General features: G+C 39.9%; 1 protein-coding gene across 8 annotated transcripts in view; it reads right to left on the bottom strand.

Moving 5' to 3' along the window:
* The window catches only part of L3mbtl4 (L3MBTL4 histone methyl-lysine binding protein), a 511,181-nt gene that overhangs the window by 217,825 nt on the left and 267,345 nt on the right, over positions 1-26,011 (bottom strand). For all 8 annotated transcript variants that reach the window (XR_003952134.1, XM_006524417.3, XM_006524416.3 and 5 more), the window contains one exon: positions 6,391-6,505. Coding sequence is in view for 7 of the 8 variants with exons in the window: in XM_006524417.3 (XP_006524480.1) it covers positions 6,391-6,505 (115 nt within the window). In the remaining variant the exon portion in view is untranslated. The remainder of the gene's footprint in view (positions 1-6,390; positions 6,506-26,011) is intronic.

The following is a 26,011-nucleotide window of genomic DNA, read 5'->3' as shown; positions in this document are numbered from 1 at the left end:
TCATCATATTTCTGATTTGATAATTAATTTTAAATGCTTTGAGGTCCTCAATGGTAATCAATAGGCACTCAATGATCAGCAAGTACTTTTGGCACAGTGTAATTTTAACAGGCTTGTAGGAGGAAAACACATCTTATTAATATTCTGGACCAACAAAGAATACTGAAGGGGCCTGGGAAACACCCGTGCCTTCCATGTAGCTTGTGATTTGCTGGTCAGCAGGCAGTTTGGAAGCTGAAACATTATATTTTGTCTCAAGGTAAAGTAGCCTGTTCAGCATTAGTCAGAAATCTAAACCCAAGGCTGTCGATTCCTGATGTCTGCCATCTTGTTTATAAAACTTGGTTGATTCTAACACAAGGAAGGTTGATCACAGTCTTTTCCAAGAGAACTGATAATCTGTGTATACATGAGCTTTATTTGAAGAACTATGGTATAAAACTTGACTATGGTTACAGCTTCCAAACAGTGCTACTAAAAATGCTGCCAAAAGATAACCCTAGGGTCAGAGAGATGGTTCAGCTGGTAAAGTGCTTGTCTCACAAATATGAGGACATGTTCCCAGGACCCAGCTAAAAAACAAACAAACAAACAAACAAACAAACAAACAAACAAAAACCATAGCATGGTGGGAAGGATTAAATCCCAACACTGGGGAGGGAGAAACAGGTAGATCCCTGAAGACTACATACAACCTAGCCAGCCTAAGTGACTTGATGAATTCCAGGCTAATGAGAGATGAATTCAAGATACAAGGCAGATGGAATTTGATGAACACCTACATACACATAGCTACACACACACACACACACACACACACACACACACACACACATACACACACACACATCTAATAAATAAAAGAAAGCAATCCTGGGTGCCCCTGGATCCTCTGTGAACCACACTTTTGGGGGATATAGAAGAAGTGTTATGTTACTCTAGGCTGAACACAGCCAGCAGAATAATTTTAGCCTGTGGGAAAGAAAGTGAAGCAACCCTACACCGGATTCAACCAGGTGAGAAGCTGGGCAAAGCCAGAGTCTGGAAGGAGACCTAGACATCGGTTCCAAGCAGTCCATGCAGGACACTGGGAAGGACCATCCAGGGGCAAAGCTCACATTTGCAATCACTCCTGTAAAGATGGGTTGGGCATCTATGTCACAGTTTCCCAAATGACCATATAGTGTGGGGTTACTCTATTTTTTCTTTTTCTTTTTTTTTTTTTTTTTTTTGAGACACGGTTTCTCTGTATAGCCCTGGCTGTTCTGGAACTCACTTTGTAGACCAGGCTGGCCTAGAACTCAGAAATCTGCCTGCCTCTGCCTCCCAAGTTCTGGGATTAAAGGTGTGTGCCACCACCACCTGGCATGGGGTTACCCTTGAAGGACTACCTAATTGCATCCCTGATCCAACTCCTTACCGAGGGAGGCAGTAGCATCTGTGACTGACAGGGGCCAAACCTGTGGCATGGTCACCCACTGGGAAAAAAGACACCTGGGACCCTTGCAAGGAGCATGAGATTCAGAGTGGAGTCACCATGGGCTCTGCCTAGGCTCACTTTCTACAATGAGATTAAGTGACACTAGCAAAATAGAAACAAAGGGGACTATCATGTATTTAGAAAGTTCTACAATTTTAATAAGTTCTTGTAAAATGTGTATAAGGACGAAGGAATTTGGATTTTGTTTATGCTTGGTCAGTTTCCCTCTTGAGTGGCTGTTTTTGGAACAGGTCTCTACTTCTCAACTCAGCCGAGCAACTTCCCATACATAGGTCCCTACTGATCCCACCCAGCACCATGCTTCTTAGTCTCTCCCATATCATCAACTCATTTAATATTCACTATATGAAAGCATCTATGCAGTTTTCTTTATTCTTATTCAATTTGTCTAGAAAGAATAATCCTTTTAGACATAAAATCTGAGCTCACTGAAAATAAAATGTTTATATATGCTGTGTGTATGTATGTGCATGTGTGTGTATCACCTATGTGAATGTGTGTGTGTGTGTGTGTTTCTGTGTGTATCATGTAGTATATATGGAAGTGCTCATTTTCCTCCTTGCCATGTGGGTGCATGTGTGTGTGTGCGCGCATGTATGTGTCACTCATGTGCATGTGTGTGTGTGTTTCTGTGTGCATCATTTAGTATATATGGAAGTGCTCATTTTCCTCCTTGCCTCTTGGGTATCTGTTGTAACACTACTGCAAATGATTAGAAGGGAAACTATATTCATAAGGAATAAAGCAATGAGAATAACAGGGTACAGATAGTTCAAAACCCATTTTCATCTGATCATTCTTATTTCTACCTAATATTGCTGGTAAGCTACTTGGGTTTGGTATCTTTTGAAACTTCACAAACTTAGCTAATTAAGGAGGTGACATTTGAATCCAGTTCAAATTCTTGAAGAAGATAAATAATGTGGTGTCTAAGATTTTCTCTAAGTTTAAACATTTTTATTGGATATTTTATTTATTTACATTTCAAATGTTGTCACCCCTCCCACTTTCCCCTCCACAAACCCCTATCCCACCCCCTGTCTCTATAAAGGTGCTCCCACATCCATCTATCCACTCCTGTCTCACTGCCCTAGCATTCTCCTACACTGGGTCATCAAGCCTCCACAGGACCAAGGAGCTCCCCTCCCAGTGATGCCAGATAAGGCCATCCTCTGCTACATATGCAGCTGGAGCCTCGGGTCCCTCCATGAGTACTGTTTGTTTATTCTAAACTTTTAAAAGTCTCTGCAATATTTCATCAGCAAAGCATGCATACCACATATCATAAAGTATTGAAGCTAATTGTTGAGTCTCTCAAATAAAATGGTAGAATGTAAAAAAAAATTATCTTAAAGTAGAAATGTCACTATAATATCTTACAATTAATGTTAGATGACTTATTGGTTCACAATGATCAATTCTGTGTGTGGTCTTAGTTTTAGTTTTTGATTTATGAAATATAATTATTTTGATCTGATTGTGAAGGATACCAGATACCTTAGGGGGAAGAAGGTATGGTTTGAATCATATAAGTACATAGATGAACCACTTAGGAAAAAATGTTGTATAAACAACTTAGGAATACAAACTGAAGACCAAGAGCAGCTGTTCCTTACCGTATGGGTTCTATGTACCAGCTGAGGGCTCAGTTGTCTCTGGAAAGGAAGCAGGATGCAGAGAACAGGCAGAGAAAGGGGACATGCTGTTTTCAGACACTTCAGATGCATTCAGTGAGCCCAAGCGGTAGAAGTGAGGGTTGTGGGGGGGGGGGGTGCGATGTGCCAGATAAAGGTGCGATATTGAGAGGAGGGCTGGTTTAATACAAAAGAGTTCAAAGCCCAGATGATCCTGGGCACTTAGACTGAAGACATGAGGGTCCACACCGTCTACTTCCAAAAAGAAATGGGAATAGCCAGACATGAGGTCATCAACAAAGCAGTGCCACAGTTTGCAATGAGCAACGCAAGCAGTGAGCCCCAGGCTTGTCTTGTTACAGGAAATAGACCAACTATACGTTTTTGCTTTCCAGTAGAAAAGAATTTGATGTAAAAGAACAGAATCATACTTGGAGTGGGAATGGAGAGAGAGGAAGGTGAAAGAGCTGTAGACATCTACAGGTGTGTTTTTACACTGGGGTCATGGGTGGCACCTATTGAACCATACCACAGACAGGGCTTAACATTTTTACATATCAAAAATCAACAAAGACTACTAATGCAGATATGAATGAGTCTGATCATAAGAATAGCAAAAAAAAAACAATTTTTATTAAATCAATAATTATTAATGTAAAATCTATAACAAATAATAGAAAATATTCAGCAAGTAAAGATCGTCAATTGTACTAGGTTCTTCCTTCAAATTCTAGAGATTCAAATCAGCTGAGTACAAGATAAAAATGACCATCATGTAAAATTCCCAGCAACACACAGAAGTGTGCTTTTCTTGGAAACAAACAAACTAAAATCACTTAGGAAAACTGATCATGTTAATCTTTGCTTATTTTAAAGCTTTGATAATTTACATTATTATATAAAAATGAAAATCTAGGGAATATATCTACATTTTCTGCAAGTAGATATATTAGCCAATATAAGCCCGGAGTTTTTGAACTGGTATGCATATGTTAGTCTCCTTTCATACTTGTAAATGTATCTTTAAAAAATCCGTTGTCTGTCTTATAGATGTGGAAACACGGCACAAGGAGGCACATAGGTAGAAGCAGAGTACTTAATTCCTATTTAAACATTGTGATTCCACATCTGAAATAACCAGGCTGTGTTTCATTTAGAACTTGGACTTCCAGAGAACAGACCAAATTCTGAGAATCTTGTGAAACCATCACAGAGCTCCAAAAGAGAGGAGACAAGAGACAGGGAGGGGCATCAATGGAAGAACAAGATGTGGCCTTAGTTGGAGTCACAGTTTGGTGCAGACTCAGTTGTAGAAGCTTCAAGCTGGAGTAGAGAGAGCTCTCCCTACACTGGTGATGCTGGTCCACCCATCATCCATTTTATGTGATTCTTGTAATTTTTTTTTCTTGCACTCAGCTGAGTTGAATCTCTAGAATTTGGGGGAAGGATCTAGTGCAATTGGTTTTCTTTCCTTGCTGAAAAGTGGGTACTGGATCAAGAGGTGTCATGCTAACTGACCTACCTCCTGGCATGCCAGGGTTTGCAGTTAAGCAAGAATGAGAAGCAGGCTCCGTGGCAGGACAGATGGTTCAGTAGGTAAGAGCAGATCCTGTACAATATGAGGGCCCATCGCTGGCCAAATCCCTGTCCCCTGCTTCCTAAAATGCTGGACATGGTTGCACTGAGCAGCTGAGGTAGAGGAGGACATCTCACTGGCCAGCTGGTCTACCTGAAACCCAAAGGCTCTAGTTCAGGTCAGTAAGACCTCATCTCAAGGCAATAAGGCAAGCAGCTATATAGAAGATACCCAATGTCCTCCTCTAGTCTCCAAAAGCACAGGTACACTCACATGTGTGCATACACTCACACACACACATGCATGCATACACATGTGTGGGCACACATGCACCATACATGTTACACACACACATTCATGCACATACACATGTGCACATACACACACACACACTCATGCACGTATTCTCATGCACATACACACACACTCACATACACACAACACACATTCATGCACATACATACAGTCATGCACATACACACACAGTTATGTACACACATATACACACTCATGCACATACACATGCACATACACACATACATACACACATACTCGGATATATACATACACTCACATACATACACATTCTTATACACGCTCATGCATGTGTATACACACACACACACATACACACACACAAATGCTGCATTAGTGTACAGCACAAACAGAAATGCTGACACCTTTTCATGGTCTGGAACCTCTCCAGGTTGCTGGCCAGTGCCCCTCAGTTCCACCTTTGTAGAGTATTGGCTTACAAGTATTTTTTAAGCCTCCTGGAGAAGCATCCTACTGATTTTTTTGAATTTGAGAGATCTAGCATCATGGAAAACATTCAGGGGGTTAAGTCAGGTATTAACAAAATGTAGTACAGTGTCACCAAGGTGGTGAGGCCTTGAGTTCTCAGGGACAAGCACCATCATCATTGGGCAGCATCACCATCAGCTGCCCTCACTATTAGCATCCCAGCATCAGCTGCCCTCACTATTAGCATTCAGGCTTCCCCTTCAGAAGCTGAAGGGTGGAAGGAGAGTCAGCAAGGGGAAGAAAACAAACAGGAGAATGGAGCATGTCGTAGGAATGAAGGCCTGGAACTGGTGATTAGCTATGCCAGCCTAATTGGGTCAGAGGACTCCCTCAGACAAAATAAGGTATTCTAGTCAGAGACTCATTAGAATTTAGAGTGTTTAATTTCCTCCTTAGCTGTAAGTGGCTACAAAGGCAGAAATAATGCAGGTCCCAGCAAAATAGAATGCTCCTTCACTTTTATTTTTAAAATTCCTGAAGTTTTGAATATTTAATATTTTTTGAAAATTTTATAATTTGTTGTATGAGATAAAATTATCATGGGGTGCTTAAAGAACTGATCAAATTTTAATGACCAAAACTAGATGGGTTTAGAAATTCTGGCTCAGCTCTTTGAGCAAAATTGTAGAAAAGAAAGATTGCTTTGGAAAACACAAGAATTATTTATTAGTGACAATTACAGCTCATTTGTCTAAAGCTTGTCCTTTGAGGCTTAATTGTGAATAACTGGCTTCCAGAGCAGCTAGAATGCCGATTAATTAATTCACCTATCTGTTACTCTGTGTTCAAATGACTATAATGACATAAATAAGCAACATTAACGGTGGAATTCGGGGTAAACACTTCTAAGCAACAGCAAAGATCAAATTGCTTACCATATGGCACTTCCAGCGGATGCCCTGTCACATCGCACCACCCGATGGGGTGGATGTCCTGGCTGTCGGCATCCACCCAATAGTCGTACTTATGGTCCCAGCCATCGAAATGAATCTGTTAAAAAAAGAGGGGGGGTATTGAGGAAGTACTGTTTTGTGATTACTATATAACTCTGCCTTCATTAAAATATTTGAAAACAAATATCTGAAGTTGAAATAGAAACGGTATGTATCACACCTTGCAGCTGAAAAAAGAACTGTCTTAAATGTGTCATCATAGAGATTTCTAACAAAGCCAAGAAAGGCTCCTGGAACACATTTTTAGATAAATTAGAGAGGCAGGACAATGAAATTTATCAGATGTTGTCTAAAAGTGGGAGGGGTAAGGCAGATATGTTCTCTCAGCTAAGAAGATTCTAGAGTGGTGAACAAGGACACTTCTACCCGCAGTGACTGTCTGTAGACACTGTGAACATCATGTCACAGTCACTGAAATACCATTCACCAAGTTGACACCATTATGTAAAGCCCATTTCTGATGAAAAGGGTGTGAATCAGAGCACAGAAGCGCCACCTTTCCTAAATCCTCACAAATAAGCAGAGGCTCAGATATAAAGGAGGCACACAGAGAAGACAAAAAATTCTGGGGCCTGGGAAACAGCTCAGGAGTGCAGGGCTTGCCTAGCAAGTACAGGCCCTACATTCAGTTCACAGCACACACAGAGAAGGATATTACTGGATAGATAATATGTGCACTGGAACTCAGGTGATAGGGCAGGAAAAGAATCTAGCAACCCACTTGGTATACAGGCTTATGATCATTTTATAGTTTGTTAATTAAGAACTGAGCCACGGTGTTCACATGCATACACACATATATACACATATGCATACAAATACACACATACATTCACATATATATGCTCCCACCTGTGTCAATTATATATATAAGAAATTAAAACTCTAACAACTTATAAAATAAAAGTGAAATATTTATTTCTTGAATATACAGAACTATGTTATAAAACATGATGTCAGGATGATAAAGTGAATTTTGTATAAAGTAAAACAACAAACAATTCTACTATTCTCTTATATATATTTTGTTTGTATTGCCAATCAAATAGAGAATATACCATTTTTAATGTAAAATAGTTTTTCATCACCAGTTATGGTGATATATGCTTATAAACCCAGCTACTTCACAGGCTAAGGTAGGAGAAGCACAAGGTTATGGTCAGCTTGGGCTGCAAAGTAACTTCAGGGTCAGCCTGGGCAATTGAATTAGACACTGATTTAAAATAAAAAACTAAAAGAAAATAAGCCAGCAATGGTAGTTATAACTCATTGTCCAATGATAAAAATGGTCAAGCCAGTTCCTGGCAGGTGGAAGCCCTAGATCCTCAGTACTGAGCAAAAGAAACAATAAATAGACTAAAGGTTTAGAATAACACACATAAAAATCAAGAAAAACATAAAATAGATCATATGCATGTGTGTATGGTATGTATGTATGTATGTATGTATGTATGTATGTATGGAAGCCCCAATATTTTCCCTCAAGATTTATTTTTAAGCAAGTGCTTTTCAAAGTGTGGTTCCCAGATCAGTGGCATCCATACCACATGGGCATGTGTTAGGCATGCAGATTCCTGGACCCCCCCTCAGCTCTCTGAACCAGAAACACTAATGGGTAGGACCTCGATATATGTATATGTATATGTATATGTATATGTATATGTATATGTATATTCCAGATGTATCATATTGATGCTGTGGCTTAAAAACCAATGGCTGAGGAATGTTCTGAAAACATATTCCTGTCCACATGTATGTATGCTCATGCTCATCTGTGTGCACTCAAGATTTTGCAGATGGGCAAGCATGCATGTGTGCATGTTGGCATAGGCATCAGAAACCAATGTCTGGAATTTTCTTCAATTGTTCACCGTTTGCTTTATGAGCTGTGGCTCTTACTGATCGTGGAGCTCACTCCTTCAGGTAGACCAGTTAGCCAACAAACACAGGGATTCTCCTGACTTCACCTCCCCAGGGTTGGCATTGAAGAAACACACTTCTAGTCTTGGCTTTTCATAAGGGTGTTGAGGATGGAAAGCAGGTCCTGATGATTTTATTTATTTATTTATTTATTTTTTTTGGCAATCACTTTATCACCTAGTCCTCTCCTTAGCTTAGAAGACTGCATTTCTAGGATTAACACCTAGTCATCTGCCTAGCTTAAAAGACTACATTTCTACCAGATATGGCCTTCTGGTCATTAAAAAGTAACCTTTCATGCAAAAACTACACAGCTGGACAAAGTACACACAATGACTGGGTTTTTCTATGTTGCATTTACTATATAGTTATTTTTGGTTTCTGGAACAGGGTCTTAGTATACATAGGATGACCTTAAACTCTCTACATATCCCAGGTTGGCCTTGAACAACACATCAACATCTAAGCCATCCAAATGCCACAGCCATACGAAAAATGGAATCACTAAGTAAAGGAAGGTATTCCAGATGAGCCATTAATGTCTTGTTGGAGAAATTTTGCTACTTGTAATCTAAGTCACAGTGAAATTTAGCACAGCAGCCATCCTGTGCTGAGGACACACTGGCAGCAATTCAGAGTTGGAAAAGCAGTAGGAAGTTGAAGGGCACAATGGGGGGAAGACAGGCACAAAAATAAAAAGGTATTAGGGGATGCTGACAAGACCTTGATTGAATGTGAGACTACATACTTGTAGTTTGAGAAGTCAAGACACCGTGCAAAGCCTGTGGGAAACAAAACCATGAGAGGTCACATGTTGCTATGAGTGCAGAAACCAGTGGGCTAGTCTTTAATCACATCTTCAGAATTGGACTCAGCTCCTAAAGCCACAGTGGTTAGAAAGAAAGGTCAAGAGTACAACTCCAGACTAAACCTATGAACAAGCTAAAGCTACGAGCCAATGTGTAAAAGAATTACAAGTAGCTAGCTGCCTGATGATGCCTTCCTTTTAAAGAATAACCCCACTGTATACCCAATCACTCCTGGAATCCAGAGTGCAGAGAAATTTTTAGACATACGCGTCTACATTCATACGTAAACAGATGAACATGGATGGTGATCAGTGTTTAAAGAAGCATCCAATAGACACTCACTGGGATGACCCAGATCTTGTAATTAACACACAAGAACTTGAAAGTATCTGTTAAAATATTTGCAAGGGAGGTATTCTTAATGAACACACAGACAGAGAATCTCAGCCTAGAAAGTATAAAGATGAAGAGGCAGGAGAAAGTTCGGGAACTCGGTGCAAAATTTTTTAGGTCAATACATTGAAAAGTTGAACAGCATATGAGTAGAGGCAGGAAAGAGGACAAATCGCTGTGAACAGAGGTGCACAGAAAGTGCAACCTGAGAAACAGACAATACAGGGCTTATATGATGAGTACTGCCCTGGGGACTTGGCAGATAAGATCAAGTCTAAGCTGCCAAAGGAAGGACTGAAAAAAGATTGGGAAAATAGTCACAACAGAGCCAACCCAGAGGATGTGGGTAAAATCCTCTCTACTTTGGCTCAAGACACCATTTTATGAATTTTAAAAGAATGGGAAAACTCAAGCTCAATGAATAGAGGGGGAATAAGGGTTATGGAAATCATGGAAGGACCGGACAGTTGGCTAACTTCACGTCAGAAACAGGGAACCATAAGGCAATTCAAATGTCTGCCAACTCAGAATTTTGCATTCTACATTAATACCTTTCGAAGATGGGAAGGAAGAAATGACCATTAAAAGCAGAAAAGTAAGAAGCTGTAGATTTTTTGGTACAAGAAATCTGAAATGCAGAATTTTAGACTGGAGAAAAATGCCGACAAATAATAACACCTCAGAGGAGTGATGGAGAGAAAAGGTGTGGGGAACAGGCTAGGTGATGTCTTTACAGTGATCATCCCCAGTCACCACACTGCAGAACGAAACAGGAAAATCACATGGTCATCAACACTAAAAGAAAGCGTAGTCCATGAATTTTTATGCACTCGGACAGATACCCTTGACTTGCAGGCAGAGAACGAGATCCTGTAGCTCAGCAAGAGAAGAGGACATCCATAAGAAACCAGCAGCCAGTGCCATAGGAAAGATTATTTTGGGGTGCTGCAAACACACAGAAAAGTATGACGGCAAAATGATAGATAAAGTCGCATTATTCACACTCGTTTTTTTCCCTGTAGAAAATATGATTGATTAAAAACATAATAAGAATTTAGCAATAGGTCATGATTAAAGGGTGACATAAAATAATTGTGTTCCTACATTCTGACAACAAACTATGAAAATAATTGAACAATTAGAATAGCATTTCTTTTAAAAATGAAAGGCACAGATATGGTGAAATAGAGCTATGATTCTGGAATTCAGGCAGCAGAGGCAGGAGGATTGAGAGTTACAGGCTAGCCTGAGCTCAGCTGCAAGACCCTGTATGTCATACCCTACCTCCCACCCCACTGCCCAAAGGACCTCTTAACAATGCATGTAAGAACATAACAGAAAGGAAAACACCTCCATACTCTAAAAACAGTGCTAAGGCAAATTCAGTATAGCCCACAATTAACAGGGATCATAATTATACCCAAAAGACTACAAAACTCAGGAGTTTTGTACGATGTCATTTCTCCCATAATGCTCTATAAATTTAGCAAATCTCACTGCAAACAGGAGGCCAGCACTTGGGAAACTGAGGCAGCCGAGTATTGACTTTGAGGTGAGCCTGCCTCCATAGCGAGTTCCAGGATAGGCTGACCTATGCAGGGACAATCTTGTCACAAAAGTGTATAACAAAGGCAAAAGACTAAAGGATTTCCTTCAGCACCGCTGAGAAGCTCACTGTGAGATCGCACAGAAAGCAAAATGATGCAGCATGTCCTGGATAACTTAGAAAAGAATGGCAAAGTTGGAAGATTCTCGTCTGACTTCTAGTTCAGTAACAGAACACTGAACATAATGGACACACACACACACATGCACGCACACTCACACAAACACGCGCACACACACACACACACACACACACAATTTATATAAAAATAATATGGAAGGAGTATTTGATGAAAAAAAGAGCAGCTTTTCAACAATGTTCTTGGAATAGCTATTTTGATAGTCACCCTTAAAACAAAAGAAAACTAAGTCTATCTTAGAAGTTCATATGCCACATACAAGTTAAACTGACCTTACAAGCCACATATACATGAACCTGAAGTGGATCATAGATGCAAAAGCTAAAGCTGTAACACCCAAGATAAAACTTTAAGAATCAAATAAAACTTTGGTGGTACGGGAATATTTGGGGACATTTTTTCAGACATGTGCAATCAACATTCAAGAATAAATTTAAATATTCAGTATCCTCTATATTCAGAAACTTCAGCTTCTCAAAATAATCACGCCTTTAATCCCCAGCACTCAGGAGTCAGGGGCAGGCGGATTTCTGGGTTTGAGGCCAGCCTGGTCTACAGAGTGAGATCCAGGACAGCAAGAGCTACACAGAGAAACCCTGTCTTGAAAAACCAAAAAAAAAAAAAAAAAAAAAAAAAAAAAAAAAGGTAAACTCAGACACTTGTAAATGTTCATACGAGCATGCTAATCACACTAAAGATGACAGAAAAATCCAATCAAATGATTGAATCTATTCAATAGACTCAATAGACACTTTGATAGCTGAAGGCTTGCAGAGGATCAACTAACCAAGTCCTCAAACCATTCTGTCAGGGAAACACAACCACATCCCAATGCTAAACCCAGATGACACCAATCATTGGTGAGGCTGGGGTTCTCCTATGCTATGGACCAGGGAGGTCAAGACAGAATACACAAAACAGGCCAAGCAAGCCTAGGACTTTGCCCTGAGGAGTTGAACTTTTATAGTTTACCTTTTATACAATTGTGTCTAAAACAAAACAAAACAACCCCCACACACAAGTTTCAAAGTATCTTTGATAGTAGATGCAATGCTTTTATACACACTGCTCAACATTTTCCTGTGTCCATTAGGCATCCTCAACTATCATTTCCCAGGCTGGACATACTCATGGTGGAACCTATTTTAACCCATCAGTGTGATGCTCCCCTCCCCGAGGGTACTCTCCAAACTCCAGATACACAGTAAAAATGTTGAACCCACATATTTATGAAAGATATTTTCATCATTTTAGATCTCCATCTCCCTGGAGAGAAAATCCAATTATAAAAATTCTAACCAGATGGTCAAGTTATTAGAGGCAATTGGCACTGATGGATATTTACAGACTCTCTCTGAAAAGCAAATGGGCATCATGAAAACCAAATACTTTCTTACATCATGGTTCATATGTGTATGGCTTTTTCCCCAGGTCTGAGATTCTATAAAGCAAATACAGGTTTTCCTTGCTCCCACTTCTATGGATTTGAAGCCAGAGATCAGATCACTAATCAAGCATTATCTTATATTACTGTTGCAAAATAGTAACACTTTCATTGGTACTACCTTGGTATCCAGGAGTTATCAATAGCTAATGCTTTTCATATTTAGGGGTTAAATCACCATGTTAAAATCTCAGCAGGGATTAACCTCTTGCTATAAATCTAACGTTATATGCGATGTGAGAAGATTCTGTCTTTCTATACTGATCCTAATGATCTGTTCAAAGCACTCCTTGGAGCTTCCCCTCAGCCAAGCAAATTTACCTCTTTCAGTCACCTTTTCTGGCACCATGGACCTTAATGTTGTGGTTCATATCATGTGAGGTCTCAAACCCTTGACTGAATAACATATAATATGGTAACCATGGTAGATGGGAGATAAAATATTTAGAAAAATTTAATGTCTAGTCACAATAATTTTATTATCATGAATAATTACTATACCTGTTTCCACCTGCCAAACGATTTTTAAATATTAATTTCCAGTTGAAAAGGCTTCGAACACATATATTCAGAGCCTTCAAGTCTATTCAACTGCTGATATAAGTTATCAACACACAGTGATTCTAACTTATTTAAATATTCTCTTTTCAGTATATGGCCCAGCTTCTGTTTAATGCATAGTTTAGATAACTCAAAATTCATTCAGTTGAAGCTGGACCCTTAGATTTCATTGCAGGACAAAGAACTGAATTTTAGTATGTTATCCTGGGATCTATTACTCAGAGCTACTGGTGCTAATGAGGCTACAGTTTATCATGCTGCCTCTGAGGCTGGCTCTGAGCTTTATTAAAGAATGTCATTCAGACTTTCAGAACAGTGGCAGGCTGGTTGTCTGTTCCATTACAGGCTGAATGCTGGGTCAAGCTTTCACAGAACAGCACTGGAGTCCAAGTGCAACAGTACTGTATCTTCATACAGTATACTTTATTTTTGTATGACATATATAACATTTACTATTATATATAGTATAAAGTCCATAATATATTGTTTTCATAATGATTTACAGAGCTCCTGAGAAGGTAAAAGTTTATGTCACACAGCCAGAAAGTGATATGTTTTACTGACTGAGAGGAACATGTAAGAAAATGAACATACACACATATACTTTCACAACGAAAATAAGATAATACTGAATAATGCAGAGATGCAACCCAGAACAATGGATGCCTTCCCATGTTAAATAGTGTGGGAAGCCGTGCACAATCACCATTACAAGATGGCGCTGGCTTCCTCAGTGCCTAACTAGTAAACAAGCAATGTGCGCAGGTGCTGGAGTAAATTTGTGCCAAGTCACTGCCCATCCCGGGGCGTATAGTGGGGTGATGAGTGAGCAGCTAATCAGGAGCTGACACGTCACACAGAGGGGTATTTAAGCAGCTCCATTTTCCAGGTTCAGGGTCTTCCTGAGAAGTAAGCAATAAAAAGCTTTGCCGTAGAAGGTCCTGGTTATCTGAGTGTGTTTTGCTGGCGAGACTTTACAAGGACAAAATAGAGCTAGGCAATGGACTAGATTATCTTTACCTAGGAATGGATGAAAGAAAAAGACTGTGAAGAAACAAAAAAAGTCACACATATATACTTTAAAAATATTTTATCCTTATATGTCACTAACTACATTGTACATATGAAACTACTAAGTAAGAAATATAATGGATCTGCCATTTTCATCACACTGTGACTTTGAAATCCTTGCTTTTGCCCAGGCTAAAATGTACAGTCCACTTCTTGTGTTCATTCTGGGAGAGCAATCTCAATCCATTTCCCTCATCAGTTTCTCTGAATCTACCCATGATTTTCAAAATCTCCCTTCTATTCCTATGTTCAACATTCTGATAAGTATTACAGAAAAAGTGTGTGTGTGTGTGTGTGTGTGTGTGTGTGTGTGTGTGTGTGTGCATGTGTGCATGGGTGAAGGTCTGATGCTTTTCTCTCTATTGTTCTTCACCGTTTTTGAGATGGTTGCTCAGCAATGAGCTCACCAATGGGCTAGAGTGGCTGACCAGTAAGCCCCAGGGCTCCCCTCTCTTTGCCTCTCAGGTTTAAGATTACCATAGGGTGTCATGTATTGCTGACGATCAGGGCTCAGTCCTTGTGTTTGCAAAGCCAGCACTTCACCATCACTGCCCCAGCCAAATCACAGGGAAAGTTTTAGATCTAACTTAAAAGTTAATGGTCTATACTACAGTTACTTTAAACTTCTTTACATTTTTGATGCTTACATTGATCATGTTTTTTAAGCTGGTAATCATTTTGTTCTCTTACAAAATTCTTAGTATGGTATGGATTAAGATGGAGATAGAAGTACTATAGTATTAGTTGAGTTTAGTTTTGAGATTTTTTTTATTCAGGTGCTTCTGTAACTTAGGACCATGGCAACAGAGTGGGTTCTTTGATGTGTTTGCCCTTAAACCCACAGTTTTATCTAAAGCAATCAAGAATAATTTTTTAAAGTCATATGCACACTCTCTTTTATAAGATGGGAGCTGGAGAGAAATCCAGCTAGAGGGTTGATACAGATGCCATTCACCCCCACATGATCCCACTCGCAACAAATAACATCTGCCTAAGCTTCAATTTCTCCAGCTCTATGGTTATAGTTGTAACAAATACCATCAGTTCTCCCCATAGGCTATGCTCTCCCCATAAAATTCCCACCAATAATAAAAATGCCCAAATTTGTAATAGAATTACAAGGGCTTTCATTATTTTTTTGTTTAAGTTTTTAAATATCTCATCTCTAGGAACGGCAACAGCCACCTTCAGTGCCCCGGGGCTCTATAACTGAAGTAAGAACACTAGAAATGAAAACCAAAAGATCTTTCATAAGTTGTATGAAGATAAGTAACCTTAAAACCAATCTATGATTGTAGCAGCATAAATATTTTCATTACCTCTGCCGTACAGTTTATGAAGTTTGAGGCCCCGAGGCAGTAAATGGAGTGATGATGGCAAATACTGCATATGCACGGTTAACTCAGAGAGCAGGTCTTTTCACAATTATTCAGCAGGCTGATACCACCATCATCTCCACCACCATCATGACTATCACTACCATCACCATCATCCCTACCACCACTACCATCACCACCGTGACTATCAATCACTACCATCACCATCATCCCTACCACCACCACCATCACCACCATGACTATCACTACCATCACCATCATCCCTACCACCACCACCATCACCACCATGACTATCAATCACTACCATCACCATCATCCCTACCACCACCACCATCACCACCATGACTATCACTACCATCACCATCATCCCTACCACCACCACCATCACCACCATTGCCCCCATCACCACTATCATCATCACTACCACCATCAGCACCACCACCACCATCACCACCATCGCCACCATCATGACTATTACCAACATCACCACCATTGCCCCCATCACCACCATCATCACCACCACCACCATCAGCACCACCATTATGTTCCCTTGGGGACAGTGGCCCTTGTGGAGGAAACTGTTTCAATACACACTCCCTGTTTGTCTTGAAATTCTAGATTTCCACCATAGATTTATCTAGATACTTACCAACTCAAGAGAAATGCAAGCAATATGTGTAAAACAAGATTTCTGTGAACAGAAAGCCTGTGAAGTGTGGTGGTCATGTTTACCATGTCCAATTGTTGCTGGACATGGTAGAACTTATCGGGAATCCCAGCATAGGGAAGACTAAAGCAGAAGGATTGCAAGTTCAAGGCTAGCCTGGACTACAAATTAAACAAACAAACAAACAAAAAACAAACACCAATAATAAATGGAAATTATTAACAACAAAGGGATTATTATTAACATCAGACAATTCTGTGGAGCACAACCAGAAGCCTTCTAGAAAAGTTAATTAGTGATAGTACCAGATAATTTAAGTATGAGATCATTACAAGTAAATATTCAATAACCAGTAAACTAAAGGAGTCAGAGTAATCTCATGCAGTTCTCACACGATATGAGAAAACTGTAATGTAGTTAGCTGCAATTTTCAAAGTTTCCCAGTAAGAATTAAATGCACAGGGTTCCGGGACTCCACCAAAAGTAGTCTGCACAGGTGAGAGTGTGCACTACAGAAGCTAACAGCTTCTGGGACAGGCAGGAGCCACAGAGCTTCTGAGGCAGCGCCCTTTTCAGGCTCCAGACATCCGGCCACCTTCCTGGCCAGAGGACAGGTGTCTGCCCGGCCCGGGAGGCCTTTGCCTCAGGATCAGCGGGAGCCATCTTGGTTCCGGGACTCCACCGAAAGTGGTCTGCACAGGTGAGAGTGTGCACTACAGAAGCTAACAGCTTCTGGGACAGGCCACAGCAACACAGCTTCTGGGAAAGGACCTGTTTTGGGCCTTCATCTTCTGCCAGGAGGGAGGTCTGAACACCAGATATCTGTGCATCTTCCCTGTAAGAGGAGAGCTTGCCTGCAGAGAGTGCTCTGACCACTGAAACTCAGAGGAGAGAGCTACTCTTCCAGGTCTTCTGATAGAGGCTAACAGAATCACCAGAGGAACAATCTCTAAACAGTGACAACTATAACAACTAACTCAAGAGATTACCAGATGGCGAAAGATAAACATAAGAATCTTACTAACAGAAACCAAGACCACTCACCATCATCAGAACCCAGCACTCCCACCTCAGCCAGACCTAGGTACCCCAACACACCTGAAAAGCTAGACCTGGATTTAAAAGCATATCTCATGATGATGGAAGAAGACATCAAGAAGAACTTTAATAGAAATACAGGAGAACACTACTAAACAGGTAGAAGACATTAAAGAGGAAGCACAAAAATCCCTTCAAGAATTGCAGGAAAACACAACCAAACAGGTGATGGAATTGAATAAAACCATCCAAGACCTAAAAAGGGAAGTAAACACAATAAAGAAAACCCAAGATTTGGCAACACTGGAGATAGAAAGCCTAGGAAAGAAATCTGGAACCATAGATGTGAGCATCAGCAACAGAATACAAGAGATGGAAGAGAGAATCTCAGGTGCAGAAGATTCCATAGAGAACATCGGCACAACAATCAAAGAAAATGGAAAATGCAAAAAGATCCTAACTCAAAACATCCAGGAAATCCAGGACACAATGAGAAGACCAAACCTAAGGATAATAGGAGTAGATGAGAATGAAGATTTTCAACTCAAAGTACCAGCAAATATCTTCAAAAAATCATAAAAGAAAACTTCCCTAACCTAAAGAAAGAAATGCCCATGAACATACAAAAAGCCTACAGAAGTCCAAATAGACTGGACCAGAAAAGAAATTCCTCCTGACACATAATAATCAGAACAACAAATGCACTAAATAAAGATAGAATATTAAAAGCATTAAGGGAAAAAGGTCAAGTAACATATAATGGCAAGCCTATCAGAATTACACCAGATTTTTCACCAGAGACAATGAAAGCCAGAATAGCCTGGACAGATGTTATACAGACACTAAGAGAACACAAATGCCAGCCCAGGCTACTATACCCAGCCAAACTCTCAATTACCATAGATGGAGAAAGCAAAGTATTCAACAACAAAACCAAATTCACACATTATCTTTCCAAGAATCCAGCCCTTCAAAGGATAATAACAGAAAAAAGAAAAAAAAATACAGGGACGGACACCTCGTCCTAGAAAAAGCAAGAAGGTAATCCCTCGACAAACCTAAAAGAAGACAGCCACAAGAACAGAATGCCAACTTTAACAACAAAAATAATTAGGAAGCAACAATTACTTCTCCTTAATGTCTCTTATCAATGGACTCACCTCCCCAATAAAAAGACATAGACTAACAGACTGGCTACACAAACAGAACCCAACATTTTGCTGCTTACAGGAAACTCATCTCAGAGAAAAAGATAGACACTACCTCACAATGAAAGGCTAGAAAACAATTTTGCAAGCAAATGGTCTGAAGAAACAAGCTGGAGTAGCCATTCTAATATCGAATAAAATCGACTTCCAACCCAAAGTCATCAAAAAAGAGTAGGAGGAGCACTTCATACTCATCAAAGGTAAAATCCTCCAAGAGGAATTATCAATTCTGAATATCTATGCTCCAAATACAAGGGCAGCCACATTCATTAAAGAAACCTTAGTAAAGCTCAAAGCACACATTACACCTCACACAATAATAGTGGGATACTTCAACACACCACTTTCACCAATGGACAGATCATGGAAACAGAAACTAAACAGGGACACAGTGAAACTAACAGAAGTTATGAAACAAATGGATCTAACAGATATATACAGAACATTTTATCCTAAAATTTTCATTAAGCTCCAAATAGGATATACCTTCTTCTCAGCACCTCATGGTACCTTCTCCAAAACTGACCACATATTTGGTCACAAAACAAGCCTCAACATATACAAAAATATTGAAATTGTCCCATGCATCCTATCTAATCACCATGGACTAAGGCTGATCTTCAATAACAAAATAAATAATAGAAAGCCAACATTCACTTGGAAACTGAACAACACTCTTCTCAATGATACCTTGGTCAAGGAAGGAATAAAGAAAGAAATTAAGGACTATTTGGAGCTTAATGAAAATGAAGCTACAACATACCCAAACTTATGGGGCACAACGAAAGCATTTCTAAGAGGAAAACTCATAGCTCTGAGTGCCTCCAAAAAGAAACTAGAGAGAGCACACATTAGCAGCTTGACAACATACCTAAAACCTCTAGAACAAAAGGAAGCAAATTCACCCAAGAGGAGTAGACAGCAGGAAATAATCAAACCCAGGGGTGAAATCAACCAAGTGGAAACAAGAAGAACTATTCAAAGAATCAACCAAAGGAGGAGCTGGTTCTTTGAGAAAATCAACAAGATAGGTAAACCCTTAGCCAGACTCAGTAGAGGACACAGGGAAAGCATCCTAATTAACAAACTCAGAAATGAAGAGGGAGACATAGCAACAGATCCTGAAGAAATCCAAAAGGAGAGGCCTATTGGACTTGCAAACTTTATATGCTCCAGTACAGGGGAACGCCAGGGCCAATAAGTGGGAGTGGGGGTTAGGGGAGTGGGGGGGAGGTTATGGGGGACTTTTGGGATAGCATTGGAAACATAAATGAGGAAAACACCTAATAAAATATACTTTAAAAAAAGAATTAAATGCACAGATGTTCTGTAAGGAATGCAGAACAAGTACATTGTACACTATGGCACAATGGATGCACTTTGAATTATACACTATTTGCATGTACCATCCACATGCACCATCCACATGCACCATCCACATGCACAGTCCACATGCATCATTCACATGCATTAGCCACATGCACCATCTACATGCATGCACATCCACATGCATTATCCACATGTACATTCTGCATGCACCATCCACATGTATAATCCATATCCACCATCCACATGGACAATCCACATGCACCATCCGCATGCACCATCTGCATGGATAATCAGCAACATGGAAACAGATAAAAGAGCAGCTAGTAGCTGATGCATCATGAAAATGATCTCTAAAACATCTAAAGTAAGACACATAGCAAGTAATATCTTACATAGTTATCTTTATAACTCCAATGTTACATGCACATGCGCACGCGCGCGCGCGCGCGCACACACACACACACACACACACACACACACTCATAACCTTATAAAATGAATTTGAGTCTTACATGTTACCCAGAGTACAACATGAAGATTATGAATTATTCCTTTTCCTATGGCACCCTACAGAGAGCTGGGCACAGCTTGGCTGAGATTGGTATATGTTGTGTGTATAAGGGTTTGGATTTGAGTTTAGCCTTCTTAAAAGCCATAGTCTATAAGAAGACTGAACCATTTACATCTGTGATTATGACGATGCGAGAGTCTTCTGAACTGCTTAACTGCCAAAGGCCAGTCGATCTCCCAATGTTGAATCCATAGTGCAAAGAAAATACTAAGGGTGAGAGTCACTACTCAGTGGAATTTTTATTTTTCAGAATTGCAGTATAAAAACTTCAATATTTCTACATTTAGTCATTATTTAAAATCCTACACTTTTATGGTTATAAAAGCAAATCATAATGTGAATAATAGAAATGAATTTACTAGCCTACTTTCATACTACAAGTTACATTCTATTATGTATTTTCTTGATACAGTTTTAATAAATGACATAGTTCATTGTTTTCAATGAGCATACTATTTGATATAAATTTATTCTATTTTAAAATAAAAAAGGGCTGCTTTATTATTCAGTGAATGTATTGGTATAATAACAAATGTTTGTTTTCTGAAATTCCTAAATATAATAAATTTTTGTACAATTATATAAGAAGTTTATGATTAATAGCATCCCCCATAAATAATAAAGCTATTTGTTTAAGACTTTAATATTAAACACTGTAGAAGCTTGCAAAGTTAAGAAATGTGGTTTCCTCTACAGAGGGGGAAAGTGTGAAGGAGAGTCACAAGACAACATCTGACAACCACACTTGTTGAGTAAAACTGTTTGCATACAAATAAATAAAAACCCAAGATAAAGTTGGTTTGTGTGTTATTTCTAGACAAGGAATACAGGGTAAGAAATCAGGTTCAGGCTTCCTCAGAGCAGTTGGTTTTGCTTCTCAAGTCAGAGCATACGAAACTCCATTATGATCCCAGTAAATCAAAGTTCTACAAAAGAGCCAAATGAAAACATGTGGTAGAGAAATGAAGTTTGGTGTTCAGGCCTTGCTTAAGATGAAGGCACAGGTCAGAAGTCAGAGTTATGGAAAGGGCAGGTAGGCAGGGCTCACAAGAACTGAACCTGCAGAGTGAGACTGGTAAAGAGAAGCTTAAAGGGCCAGCTGCAGGAGACTGCATATCCCTGGACACACTGGTTCTGAAGGGCAGGCCTTTAGAGCAGCACTCACAGCCTTTACCCTCTGGCTGGTGGTTGGATTTGGGCCAGGGCAAAGTTATCCACAGGCACTGGGAGGGTAGGAAGAGAGATAGAGAGAGATCCTGAGAGTTAGTTTTTCCAAGGATTCTCTCCTGCTGGTCCCAATGTTGACAAAGGTTGTGTTTCTAACATGACTCTCTCCAGAACATCAATTCTCTCTGTCTTTTCTCAGCCCCACACAATGGGTGTGGCTGACAACAGCAGCCAGTCAGTGATTCTGGGGATCCAATACCCAAGGTCCCTAAAAGCACCTGTTCACATGTGGTACTCAGAAGCTCATACACATACATTCCCATTCAAAAGGACAGTTGTGCATTTTTCATAAGAGAGCTGTGTACAGGAAGATGAGATCATATTACCAGCATGGACTTACAAGGTATGACTGAAGACAAGGCTGAAAAAACAGAGCAGAATAGCATTATTGCATGTGTTTCAGATAAGAGATATAGTAGTTTTCTCTGAAGACTGAGAGGTGGCAGCACTAGAGAGACAAGAAATGGTCCATGGCTGTGGTGGTTTGAATATGCATGCTGTAGGGCATGGCACTAATAGGAGGTGCAGCCTTGTTGGAGTAGGTGTGGCCTTGTTGGAAGAAATGTATTACTTTTTGGATGGGCTTTGAGACCCTTCTCCTAGCCACATGGGAGAAGACAGTCTTCTCCTGTTTGTATTTGGATCAAATTATAGAACTCTCAGCTCCTCTAATGCCAGGATTGCCTGGATGCTGCTAGGCTTCCCACCATGATGATAATAGACTGAACCTCAGAACCATATGCCATCCCCAAGAAAGTGTCATTTATAAGAGTTGCCTTGTCATGGTGTCTCTTCACAGCAATGGAAACCCTAACTAAGACAACTTCGTTCAGTGCTCCAGTCTATGTGTGAATAGAAATATATTGAGGAAACTGTCTGGTCAGAGGAGATTTTAGTTTTTACCTCTTAGTTTCTATGGCAGACAAGAGGCAATGGCGTGCACCATGGCTGAGAGTCGTCCAAGAGCAACAAGGCAAGCTGGCAGGCAAATGTGAGATTGTTCAAGGTATATTGTTGGGTGGGTCTATGGTGGAGTTAGAGAAAGGAGAGGAAAGGGGAAAGGAAGGAAGAGGGGAAAGTGCTACAGTCATGCCTTGTGACTTAGGATGCACATTGGTTTGCTCTAGTCATGGATACCCATGGATACCTAACAGATGGTGGGAAACATAGGGCCTGTGTGAGGCTGCAGGGAAACAGAAGCAGCTTAGACAGCACGACAGACAGGAGACTGCTTAGAAAAGAGATTTCAGAAGAGGGAACTCGAAGCCTACCCTGTGTGATGCTAAGGCCTCCCAGGAGCAACGGCACCAGTGGCAAGGACATTACAAATATGTGTGATTATGGTATCACCAACACAGTACTTCTTGTGATTCAATCTGGGTGCAAAGAAAGCATAGTAAGAGAGCTGATAATACCTTCTGTCTACTCAGTAGATGTCTGTGAGGACTAAATGCTTGCTTTTATCAAATTTACTTAAGATGACATTTTAAAACATTTTACCTAGTTTCTTTTACCAAAAGGAATTTGGAGTTCTCTCCAACGTGACTAAAAATTGGCATTGTTTATCTAAGATGTCCAGTCATGATACACAAAGATGTTGGCAATTTTCAAGAATGCACTCACTGCAGGGTACATTGGGTTTCATTATCAAGTTCCTTACAACCACATCCTGTGATCTGTGATGGATCATTAGAGAAAATGTACACCACTTGTGAGGAGGAAAGAAAGCTAGCTTAAACTATGTTATTAATTCAAAAATTCTACTCAGTGTTTGTGTTAACATAGACCAATCCTTCCGAAGCAGGCATTTTTTCCACTGTCTGCAGGAGCCCTTCTGACTTCATCTTAGCCAAGGATTCACAGCAACCAGAACAATGGATCCTAAAATATACCAGATTTCTGTGGAAAACAAGTGATGCTTGAAACAAAAAGTAACTTTCAAACAAGAGACGATATGTGCTGTTTGGTGTTAAGAGTTTTATATGATTTCCTATATTTTGCATAATTAAATATCAGAAATCTAGCTTATTTTTGATGAAATCACACTTGTCTAGTAAGGTCCCTGATAAAGAAATTAAGCCCAGGGCTTCAGACCAAGGTGGTGAACATGGAAATGATACACTGGATAAAGATCTAATCACCTAGAGATATATATTTTTTTTTACTTTAGGCACTTTTTTATTAGATATTTTCTTTATTTACATTTAAAATGTTACCCCCTTTCCTAGTTTCCTCTCCAAAGATCCCCTATCCCCTCCCCTGTCGCCCTGCTCCCCAACCCACCCACTCCTGATTCCTAGCCCTGGCATTACCCTATACTGGGGCATAGAACTTTCACAGGACCAAGGGCCTCCCCCTGCCATTGATGACCAACTAGGCCATCCTCTGCTACATATGCAGCTAGAGCCACAAGTCCCACCATGTGTTTTCATTGATTGGTGGTTTACTCCGAGGGAGCTCTACGGGTACTGGTTAGTTCATATTGTTGTTGCTCCTATAGGGCTGCAAACCCCTTCAGCTTCTTGGGTACTTTCTCTAGCTCCTTCATTGGTGACCCTGTGCTCAGTCCAATGGATGACTGTGAGCATCCACTTCTATATTTGCCAAGCACTGGCAGGGCCTCTCAGGAGACAGCTATATCAGGCTCCTGTCAGCAAAATATTGTTGGTATCTGGTTTAGTGTCTGGGTTTGGTGGTTGTTTATGGGATGGATCCCTAGGTGGGGCAGTCTCTGGGTGATCCTTCCTTTCAGTCTCTCTTCTGAACTTTGTCTCTGTAACTCCTTCATGGTATTTTGTTACCCTTCTAAGAAGGATCAAAATATCTACACTTTGGTCTTCCTTCTTCTTGAGTTTCATGTGTTTTGCAAGTCGTACCTTGGGTATTCTGAGCTTCTGGGCTAATGTCCACTTATCAGTGAGTGCATATCATATGTGTTCTTTTGTGATTGGGTTACCTCACTCAAGATGATATCCTCCAGATCCATCCATTTGTCTAAGATTTTCATAAATTCATTGTTTTTAATAGCTAATTAGTACTCCATTGTATAAATGTACCACATTTTCTGTATCCATTGCTCTGTTGAAATATTTTTTTAATCTAATCTAAACCAGAGAAAAAACTTCCTACCCAAGATTGTCCATTAATTTCTGTGAACATACACAATTATTTTATGGCTAGTATTTTTCCTCTTTTTTGTTCTCTGAATTTTCTTCCTTGGAATCTCAGGGCACAAATCTCTAATTTGAAGTTATTGTGCTTCACACAGTTTATACACAAGCCCTACTAAATCCCACTTGCTGATATCAGAAGATGGTATTGATAATTAACTGCATAATATTTCTAATTATCTAGATAGCTATTATACACAAAAGTGCTGCCTAATACAATTAATATTAAAAATGTAATGGAAAGCAGATATACAAATACTCAATACTATGTTTTTTTTTAAAAATGTTCAATGAGGGAATGGTAAATTAAACTCACACTGAGATAGCACCTTATCCCAGTAAGAAAGGCTCTAATCAAAAAGTCAAACAGGCAGATATATTGTTGAAGATGTGGAAAGAGAGGTAGATGTCTAAGTACAGCCATTTGGGAAAATAATATGACAGCTCTTCTCCCCCTCCCAAATAAAGAAAAATAGAACTACCATGAGAGTCTGTGTTTCTATTTCTAGATACATGCAAGAAAATAAAATCAGCCAGGTGTGGTGGCACACGCCTTTAATCCCAGCACTTGGGAGGCAGAGGCAGGCGGATTTCTGAGTTCGAGGCCAGCCTGGTCTACAAAGTGAGCTCCAGGACAGCCAGGGCTACACAGAGAAACCCTGTCTCAAAAAACCAAAAAAAAAAAAAAAATGGTGGAAACTGGAGAGAGGTGTGGTACATGGGCATAATGGAATGCTATGCGGTCTCACTGATGACAATACAGACTGGACTGAAGATCTTTATAGTAAATGAAATATGTTAGACACAGGAAGACAGTGCTGGGGACAGCTAATCAGTGGGAACTAAGTTATAGCTAGGAACAATTCTGTGGTCATCAGGAAGGTAGGTATGGTACCTGAAACCACATATGTCTAAAACTTGGATGAAAGGATTTTCCATGTTCTCAATGTAAAGGGATGATAATTAATTAGCTAGACACGTTTGCCTTGATTTAAATAGTATACAATATGTACCTATAAGCACAAATACATACAACTTACATGCTTGTATATC

Source organism: Mus musculus, chromosome 17, assembly GCF_000001635.26.
Source record: "Mus musculus strain C57BL/6J chromosome 17, GRCm38.p6 C57BL/6J".
Classification (NCBI taxonomy): domain Eukaryota; kingdom Metazoa; phylum Chordata; class Mammalia; order Rodentia; family Muridae; genus Mus; species Mus musculus.
The sequence above is the reverse complement of the archived record's forward strand: the minus strand, read 5'-3'. Positions and strand labels throughout refer to the sequence as shown.